The sequence below is a fragment of the Empidonax traillii genome, unplaced genomic scaffold (genome assembly GCF_003031625.1).
Source record: "Empidonax traillii isolate 1590-97213 ecotype Southwest subspecies unplaced genomic scaffold, ASM303162v1 scaffold367:size622293, whole genome shotgun sequence".
Lineage (NCBI taxonomy): Eukaryota > Metazoa > Chordata > Aves > Passeriformes > Tyrannidae > Empidonax > Empidonax traillii.
Genome location: NW_020955560.1, coordinates 181,057 through 191,794, shown reverse-complemented (window position 1 = coordinate 191,794; position 10,738 = coordinate 181,057). Strand labels below are relative to the sequence as shown.

General features: G+C 34.9%; 1 protein-coding gene across 1 annotated transcript in view; it reads right to left on the bottom strand.

Annotated features, from left to right (window-relative positions):
- The window catches only part of POSTN (periostin), a 32,892-nt gene extending 23,283 nt beyond the window's left edge, over positions 1-9,609 (bottom strand). The window contains exons 1-6 of the mRNA XM_027892779.1: positions 9,454-9,609; positions 7,855-7,953; positions 3,777-3,841; positions 2,387-2,544; positions 1,668-1,832; positions 673-819 (exon numbers count right to left, since the gene is read on the bottom strand). Of these exons, the coding sequence (XP_027748580.1) occupies positions 673-819; positions 1,668-1,832; positions 2,387-2,544; positions 3,777-3,841; positions 7,855-7,953; positions 9,454-9,572 (753 nt within the window). The 5' untranslated portion in view covers positions 9,573-9,609. The remainder of the gene's footprint in view (positions 1-672; positions 820-1,667; positions 1,833-2,386; positions 2,545-3,776; positions 3,842-7,854; positions 7,954-9,453) is intronic.
- Between the last annotated feature and the right edge of the window lie 1,129 nt (positions 9,610-10,738).

Genomic DNA, 10,738 nt, shown 5'->3' with positions numbered 1-10,738 from the left:
TGACTGCCTGTAACAGGGTTGTATTTGAGGGATTGAGAAGATCTTCTCCAGTTTTATGCCTCTGTATTTAAAATACCTATTTGTATCTATTAAGGAGATGGAGAATGGAAAAGGACAACAGGTATTTTCAAACCAATGGCACGTTTTTTTTAAACATGCAGCATGAAATCTCATTGACAGATATGGCTGCACAGACATATGTTTCAGGAGAAAGAAAAATTAGAAACTTAGAAAAAATCATACTCCTCTCTGCAAGAAAAATCCTTCCTATAGGCATCTACTGGTGCTCTAAAGCTTGCTATGAGCCAGATTATGGAATTTATTTTCTGCATTTACCATTTTTTTATCATCTATTTTGAAATTATTCTTATTTAGCATCAGACAGTGTAACTTTATTCTCATGTTTCATTGCCTCATTGTTTGAAGAGAAGAGGCTTTTTATGTACAGGGACACACTCCATTGTTTTGATATGGTCTGTATTTGATATGGTCTCCTTATGTAAAATATACTTCGCCTTTTTGTATAGTTAGATTTGCAATATTACCTGGAGTTCTTAATTCAGTTTACTGAACTAACCCTTCATACTTACAGGTGTGATAAAAAAAATAGAAAAGAAATGAGAAAAGTAAAAACAAAGCTAAAAAAAAAATCTTTTATTTTTGTCCACTTACTCTAAGAGATGAAAGATCATCCTCGACTTCAATGAAATCTTGAATGGTATTTCCAACAGCCGTCAGGACACGATCAATGACATGGACAACACCATTGGTAGCAATCTGATTGCCATGGATGATCCTGGCACAGTTAACAGTAACAACCTATATTTGAAGAATCAAGTAGTAGAAGACTAAGCATTAATTTGATCATAAACATGGAACCTGATTCTTTTAGACTGAAAATGTATATATTGTACATTGTGTATTCACTGTTAGTATTTCAGTAGGATGTTTTTAAAATTTCAAGTAAAATTTTGCAAGATTTGAAAGTCTGGTTAATCTTCTGGAAAGGCAGTAGCAGACTTATTCAGGTTACATTGATTTCGTATTCATTTTATTTTTCATTGCAATCTTTCTGATTTGTTTTCCATATCTGGTTAATATGGTGATTGTATTGGTTTTTACTGATGTAATCTGCAGACCAACATAAATATTTTGATAAACATTTTGATGCATTTAAGCCAACAATGATGAGCAACTTAACTGGGAGTTTTCTAGCATTTATAAAAATTATATTTTTTCTACACAAATAATAGATATGTGTTTTCTACAATCTTAAATGTTCTTATCATGTATTCAAATTCAAATAAAATATTTGATTTAATATTATTTAGCAAACACATGAAGATTAATACTAGATTTTGCTGTCAAATTTATTATGATCATATATTTTGTCCACAAAAGGCCAAAATCTTCATCTTTATGAAGAAAGTTTTTTCTCATTTGAACTTTGATTTCTAAACAGCAAGCAGCACAAGTTTATTTACTCTTCTAAATGATTTGTCTAAACTGCAGTCAAAATTTCTTCAAGAGAAAATTTCTTTATTTTTGCCAGTGGCAACTGACTTGCTGGATGTCAAACTTTGCATAACTTATTTTCTGAGCTATATAAGGAAATAAAGGCTATAACTGACTAAATATATTAGAGGAAAAAAATAAAATAGACTTACCCCATTAGGATAATGGTTAATAAGCAATTTCTGGCCATTATACATAGACACCAGAGTCAAGCCATTTTTAAGGTCCTTTGTTAACATGCGCTTATTTAGCATGTGGTGGTGGAGAGCGTTATACAGTTCAATATTTACATTGTCAACCAAATTCCTGTGAATTTCCTGAAGAAGAAAGGAATTTAATTAATTAGAAGCTTTGAAACATTTTTCCTCTTGGAAAAGATGTACATATTGTTTTGCCTTAACTTTCAACATTTTTTAGGAAACACAATTTTGAGGCCTATTAACTGGTTCTACTGAAATGATCTTTCAGTCCGGTTAGCTCACAAATAGAAGACAAAAGGCTTCATCACAGACAAGTCATTGGAGGAACTTTTATTCAATATTTATTTAATTAAAACCATTACTAAAAGGAGGACACCTGAATCTCTGACAGTGCACAACTAGACATCATGCAGCTGCTGGAATTCCTAAAAGTTTCCCCAAAACTATGCTAATAAAACTAACAATATTATTATTTGTCATCCAAGTGCTTAAATAAGAGACAAATAAAATGTACATTAAACATGCAAATTATTTCATTATACCTTGCACAATGTACTTCTATGTCTAAAATACCAATATTGTTTCTAATCTACTTTATCATACACTAGGTTCAGTTAAAACATTAGTTGAAGTAGAAACACATTTTAACTCATACACTAATACACACTTACTGAATTTAATTGCTCCCAGGCTTCATTGCTTGGTGCAAAGAAGGTGAATGATCCTCGTCCCTCAATCTCTTCTCTCAGCTTTGATATGTCAGAGTATTGCTGTGTGGAGGTAGCTCCCACAATACCGAGTGTACCATACACATGATCAATGGGAGCAACTAAAATAAATATGAAATAAGAATGCCATAAACTCTTCAGTCACCCAGGTTCTCAAGATCAAACTTATTTTGTTTCTTTTGGTTGGACAATTGTTCTAAAACTTTTTAAACCAATATTAAACAATGTTCTTGGATTAAAAATTCCATTGTCAACATACTCAAAAATCATCTAAACACATCTGCTTGTTATTTATTTTTTGTGTGTTGCTTAATGAAAAAGTACATCAAACAATACTGAATATTGTGAGGTTTTCTTTGGAAGAGCTCTTGTGCTTTTTACTAGCCCGACAAGAAATGGGAGGCTATCCATTGAATATAGGAGTAAATTCCATCACAAAACTTTCAATGGAGATAGTCTCCTTTGGTCATGATGGACAAGAATTCATCTTGTGAAGCCTTTTGCTCTTCTTCTTCTTCTGGTTTGTGAACATATTGATTCATCCAGAGATTAATAATGGCCATAGTCTCACAGTTAAAACACTACTACATGAGAACAGTATTCACCTCTCCTTATTTTAGGCATCTAGAAGTGAGACATTTGCATGCAATCTAGTTGTTCTTGGCTCTCTCTATGGTTATGGAGAGGAGTAGGCAATTCTAGAGAGTGACTGACCTCATCCTAATCTTAAGGAAGATTAATTCATCTAAACAAACTGGACTCCACACTATTGAATGTAAAAGGATTAGTTCAGATATAGGGATCAAAGCTATGAAATATATTCCTTCTCACATTACTCTCTACAGCTGAAATTAATTTTATTTATGTAAAACAGAAAAGTACAAATAGGAGAAATCAAGAATCCCTGTCTTCATTTTCACTCCTTCTTAGTTAGAGCCTATAAGACTTTTCAATTAAATTAGATTGAAGTCTTTTCAGGAAAAGGAATAATTTAGATATGCCACATCTGGTTTTCTGACCTCACTGGTAAGCCTTAGGGTATTCTGGGATTTGATAGCAATAGGAATAAAAGTTCTTTGGCTTTGGGAACTAAAGACACTAGCATTCCTCACCCATCCAGCATCTGGAAGAGAAATTCAAACCTAAACTCAATGATCAAGTTCAGTGCTGGCTGATATTTAACTGCATCGACCATATAAAAATGAGGCTGTCTGTTCTTAGGCAATAATTCTGAAAAAGAGCCAATAATTTCTCAAGATGACCACTTTTGAAAATCTCTGGTGTTGTACTGCTTCCCATATACTGATTTATCCATATGAATGAAAGCTGGTACCTGCAGGACATCCTCTTGTACCATCCATCTTCATATAGCCAGGACAGCACTCATATAGGACAGTTCTATGTGATAAAGACAAAAGCTAAATTAAATATTATACAGGAGAAGCACATACTAACTTAAGATAAGTGTAATTTTTATCTTTTATGATTAATTTTTCATTACAAAGTATATGCTCTCCAGATGTTCATCCATTTTTAACCATTCAGCCTTTTCTGTATTGACTACAAATTGATCATATTTTACTAAATTTAAAGTTTTTGAATTTACAGAATGACTGCCATCATTAAAGTACTAGGAAGGAACATGGGAGGACATGTAGAACTCATAGAGCTACTAAAAGATGATGTGACTAGAATAGCAGTTGAAGAAAATTAATTTATCTATTCTAGGTTGAAAAGATTAGATGACATTGAAGAAAGAGAGAAAAAAGTGAGAACATTAAGAGAAACTCAGAGCAGAAGGGCTCTAAAGGAAAAGAAAAATTTAAATGAACAGAATAAAGTGACAACTACATGAGGTCACCCCCTTACTGGTTATAGGAACTAAATAGGTATTTATTTAGGAGAAGGCCTTGTGGATTGTATGGCAATAAAAAGTGGGATAAGAGAGCCTCAGTTTTTCAAGGAAGAATTTGGAGCAGCTCAGGAATGAGAGAGCTAATTAAGAACAGACATGAAACAGGTTATGTAGAAGGAAGTCACTAAAGACTAGATGGATGGACACAAGGAAAAGTTTACTGGTAAATGTAGTGAGGATGAAAACCAGACTACAAGAAATAAAACCCAGAGTTAAAAAAGTATGTCATCACAGCATACAAAGAATTTAGCAATCCCTGGGGGTCAGGAACTGTTATATAATGATGTCAATAAAACATTCTCATTATCGAATACATGTAAGCTACACACAATAGCAAACCAAGGCTAAATGATAACTTCATACTGTCATGTTCAATTTAACATCATGTGTCTTATGATATATGTTTTCTTAATTATTATGACAGAAATAACATTCTACCACAGACCTACTTGAAAAGTTCTCCTCTCATAAGAAAGAGTAAATTCACTGACATCACAGAGGTGAATTTAGCTCTTAAGGAGAGGAACAGCCAAAAAATTATACAAACTTACTAAGATCTAAACCATAAACTTTAATGCATTAGACTTCAGATATTACTTTTGAAATTATAGTGCATCGTACACTACATGGTACACTATAATTACAAGGAAAAATTGACATCACTGTTTTACATAATAGATTTACTTTTATAGATGTGGCTGATGTTGGCAGTACAAAAGTTCTGAACACTAATTCCTTGAAGGTTTTTACTAAGTTTTTACCACTACAATCCATGTGTTAATTTGCAGACTCTTTGGTGGCATCTGAGTACACTTCTTTCATTTTGCATAAACTACAGCTGACTAACCACAACCACATTAAAATGAACAACTTATTCAAATGAAAAGTTGGACTCAATACCTTCAACATCCAAACTACTTGAAGAGATTAAAAATTAAAAGTAGACTGGAAGAGTAATAACATTACAAAGCACGATTATAAAAGTGAGGATTATAATCCCATAATTGAAAGCAATCTGATAGAGGTGGTGAAGATTAAAAATGTGGGGGTTTTAAACACAATCTTTCATTCCTCTGTGATATGAAAATATTTTTTTTCCATTCCCTCATATGCATACACATACATGACATATTCACCCTTCTACCATGTGCGTATTTTCAACAGCAAAGACATATATTGAAAGTATTTGTATATTTTTTATTTTAGTACATCCCTTTCCTTAAAGCAATTCAGTGAATGAGTATTTTATGGGATTGCAAGAATAGCATACAATTTAGGCTAAAGATTTTCAAACTAATAATAAATGTTATACTCTTACTCCTCCTTGCATCCTTGCCAGAAGCTAATCATACAAAAAAGAATAATCTGATTGAAGAAAACTGTATATAACAATAGGAACCAAAATGTTCTCCCAACTGTGTGAACTGCTTTGTCATGAGAAAATAATTTTTCCTTCCCTGTAACAGAAAATCTCTCCCCTCAGCCCATGGGAAGCTATGAAAGATCATGGTCTTAATTACCTCTTGGAAAAAGGAACGAGGAAGCTGAGTTATAAGCACAGAGTAAGACATGGAAAGTTTAGTCTTCATACAACATCCAACAATGATACAATTAATGAAAGACAGGAAGTTGGCTGAAGAATGCAATTAAGAAGAAAATGCTTTTTCAGCCACCCATCATAAGATCAGTGCCTTTTTTTTTTTTTACCACATATATTGTTATGTAAAGTCCAGGCTTCTTTTTAGTCATCAAGGGTTACTGTAAGTTCCTACTGAGAGTATTCATGTTCCCTTACAGTTTTCTGTATTTAAATTTTTTAACTGTTTTCAAAACATGAGAAAGGTGGGATGGGATTAAAGGGGTTTCTATGGAGCGTATCACAATAATGTCACAACAAGATAAAACTCACTGCCCGATGCAGTTCCTCAGTACCACTTGTGTGTAAACATAGTAGACAGGGGAAGCACCACCTCACTCAAGACCAGAAGTTATCTCATCTGTATCCCTACTAGTTCAATATATAATGGTGACCAAAGAAAGAAAGCAATTACTCAGATAAGAAGCAATGCTGCATTCTTGAGCTTTTGGAGGGGTTGGTTTGTTTATCTATTTTGGGATTATTTTCTTTGGTTGTTATTGTTTGGAGTTTTTTTATCACAGAGTTGTCCTGACCTTATCCAAAGAACTATATTCCAATGGAAAAGGACAGAGCAACACTACCTTAAGTCCTTGTTATTCTTGGCTAATGGAGAGAGTTTTCAGTTTATTCAAATAAGTTCTGTGACTCATCTGTTTCTACTCCTTGCTGGCATGGAGATAAAATACTGCGGAGAAACAGTGGAAAGACTTTTGGTCCAGAAGACTTTGATTTTAGGAAATCTGTAAGTTACGTGCTGAGTGTAAACTCAGAGCAGTGGAAGAAGAATGCACATAATAAAAGCACTCAACATTATATAGCTCATATATATAAGTCAGGGAGGAATAGTTAACATGGAGATATTACCATTAGAAGACGTGTTGTTCTTTGGATTAGCATTCTTATTACACCAACCTTTTCAGTTACATCTGTATTTCTGTTTTTAGTATGCAGAGTATAAAACTCATTAGCAGCTAGGACTAAGTTATAACAGATGCTCTATTATAGCCAGAAAACCCCCTCAAACAGCCCTCAGGAGTTCTATGACTTAACTTATTCTCACACACATTCTTTTCCTCCTCTGTCCCTTCTCTGTGAGTGCTTGTACAATGGTAGGACTGTTAAAATAGGAGGGAGAAGCCAAGTGATAGTTTTATGTAGACTTTCATAACCAAATCTACCCGGCCCCACTGCTCAATGTTTTCCTATGGTTGGCTGTACTAGAATTTTTTCTTAGGGCCTTGTACAGGCACTTCAAAATGTTTTACAGCTCACACTCCTCTGAATTCTAGTCAGAATTCTAGTTAGAATAAAGTCTTCACCTGACTTCAGTTCCATGAATCTAAACTGTCTATTGCTTCAAACTACTTTTCCTAACATGTGAAGGTATCTATCACTGCTTGACACACTTTGCTTCTGGAGTATGGCAAAGTAATGAATTCCCTCTCAGATTTATTCTGAGAGCAGACTTTTCTCTCATGGGAAGACATGGCATCTATCTAGGAATAAAACCACAGGAGTAAGTTGTTTTCCAAAACTGCCTTTGAGAATATCCAAGTTTCAGTCTGAGCCACTTTGAGGAAATACCCTTCTTCCCAATGTGTCCGCAGTAGAATAAAATTTACTGTTAAAGTTGTCAGTGGTATGACTTTATTGAAAAGTTGAAGAATTTTTGATGCTTTGCAGCAAGTCCAGTGAAGGAAAAGAGAAGTAAGCATTTCAATGCCACCTGGAGGAGAACTAAAAAAATCTAATATAAATTACAAACAGTTATTTTTGTCTGTGAGAAAAGGAGTTTCCTAATCATATATTGTATTATCTCAATAAATGGGGAACAGTTTGGAAGCAGAGCATACTTACGCTTTCTTTCCACAGATGGCTTGCTGGTACCAGTTTCTGCAAGTGCTGAAGTATTTCTTTTTTGTTCCCATAACTTGCTGAAGAGCACAAACATTTGGGCTATGGGTGGAGTGAGAAACATTTTAAAAAGAAGTTTCTGTGCATTTCTGTAAAAGTTCTATATGAAATATTGGCAAATACTGTTCCTGTTGAACAAGAAATTAACATCTGGTTTCAGTTATCAGGGCAGGTGTGTTTTCAAGCAACCACAGTGCAAGCTCTGGGGACTGCCCAGCTGTGTTCCTCAGCAAGCCCACCTTCCCTGCAGCGACAGAAGCTTCCCTTTCGTTCTGGTTTGACCCTGTGTCTCTGGTGGGCAGTGATCACCTGCTGTGCCTAGTCAAGTCTCAATATGCCTTCCATTTCTCCCTTCCCCCTGCAAAGTGAATTACCAGCCACCAGGGACTGAGTGGTGAATGCCATCAGGCTCTTTTCATTAAGGTTTTTGTCTTGTACACATCTGTGCAGCTGAAGGTTGTGGGGATATGGGGAAGAAAAGTGCCTTGTTCTTTATGTAGAAGGAAGCCCTGTCTTCTGTAAATCAATCAGCTATTTTGATTATCAACACTTAGGACTACCGCAGGCACCTAAATAAACATTCTGGGAATTACTGGGGACCAAAGGGTAAGTTGGCATGTAAATAAAAGAAGTCACAGATTTCAGATGAGAAATACATGTTCCTTAGCGTGGTAGTATACAGAACAGGAATTTCTTATGGTCAAATTCCACGGTGCAAGGGCATTTTGTCCCTAACTTTTATACTTCTGCAATTAAAAACTTCATCAGTTCAAATGTTAGAACATACATTTTACATCACTGGAAAGCCAGTCAACGTTTTTATTTGAAAAGCACATTGTGTGTGTATGTAGCAGGCAGAGGGAATTCAGCAAAAGAAGATAGGATAGTAAACAATTCTCATTCAAAGAATGTTTTTTTTCTTAAGAAGACTACAGGAAAATATCTTTAGACACATGTGCCTCCCTGACACCAGCTGTTCAAATTATTTCTGTGTCTCCAAACAGCCTGGCTTGTAAGCATTGTCTTTTGGAAACCCTGCTGAGCAGCTTGCTGCACTGGTCTAGTGGGAACAAAAGTTTTACAAAGGGTTCCCAGTATATGTTCCCATGTTAGAAAGCATTTGAATGGAGCTCATGATTTTCATTAAGATGGAATAAAGAGAGTAAATACTGTGGGATAGGTGTCAACTCTATTCAAAAATTTGCAAACATATATTAAACATATCTGCCATCCCATCACATTATTTATGAACTGTAATTAATTTCAGTGATTCTCATTCTCATGTATTTTATCCATTGAGAAATGCTGATTTGAGATTTCTCCCCTTTTTGTGAATTTTAACAGTATTCTGTCTACTTTTGAAACTCCCTGGAAAACTTTTTATTTAGGAACAATTCATGTAAAATTAACTTAAAAAAAATTCTACTTGAATGACAGTAAGAAGTCACAGTGAAAAATCACGTTTAATAAAATGCGAGAAGAAAGAGGAGAATAAAGATTAACAAGCTTCCTTTACATTAGAAACAAAAGCCAGTTACTTACCCCTGGTCGCGTGCCCTTATTCGACTATGGGTTAAAATCTTGTCATAGTGAGCAAAAGCAGCTGCTTGTTCAAAAGCAGACAACAAAAAAGTGGAAAAGGTGCATAAGAGAAAGATCATCTTTAGTCCTCTGTTGCCTCTGGCAAGTCTAGAAGAGAGAACTGGCAAAGGATTTGGAGAGCTGACAATTTATATGCATGTTAGAAGGTGGTGGGAGGGGACCACAGGATCAACCTGAAACGTCGTTACCACCCTCCTTAGAACAGCAGCTTTTGCTGCCAGCTGCAGTCACCTAAATTAGTACTATACATTAACCATATAAGCCCTTTCTTTTATTCCCTGAGTGACTAATTTCTTCATTGTTACAGAGAGCTTATAATTTTTTTTCTGCTGACACAACAACAGAGAAATGTTGAGAAGTTTATACTTTGGCTTATGGTTTAGTATTTATAGCACTGAGGCATCCGGAGGTCATGATCATTGTGACTAGTTTTATTCAAACCCAGAGGAAGATGTTGTCTGTTCCCACAAGAACAGCATTGCTTTCCTTTGTTTTCTATGTCCTCACTATTATCTGCTATGAGATGTTTAGCTAAAGTTGATGAAAGTTCTGAATATTGTTGTCAATGATCTGAAATAGCATTTTTGTCTTGAGAAAAAAACATATTCTGATTATGAAGTAGCTGGTCAGTCAAAAGCAGTATTAGTTTAAATATTCATTTTAATTCTAATGATGACAACGGCTATTACATAATGCTTTTATTCAGAGCTTTATGCAATCTATGATTACATATCATATAAAAATCACTACCTGAAAATTTGAACATATACCTTTTTACACTTGTTAGTCTGTCCTTCAAAGCCTCTTGTGAAGTAAATGGAAAATGTAATTCTGATCTGTAACTGAGGAAACTGAGGCTGAAGTGGTAGGCTCAGGCCTCCTATGAAGTGACAGTCTCAAGACCCCAGGGGCAGTTAATGTTTGGACTGCAATCCAGGAGTTTGCAGTTTTCATGTCAAGGAAATAATTTTGCTATTTATATAGAAGTGTTTCCATATGAATATAATTACAAGGGAAAATCTATAGATCCTTTCAGATCTCTGTGAAAATCAAGTAAATTCTCATGGCAGTACTTCACTTTAGTTACTTCCTTCCACCAGAGCGAGAAGTGAGGTGAATAACTAGAAATGGATGCAACATTGGACTGACACACCTGGGACCAACCTATCACTATAGAACAGAGATAAATGAGGCAAAGAGCAGCAAATGGAGCCAGTGGCTATTT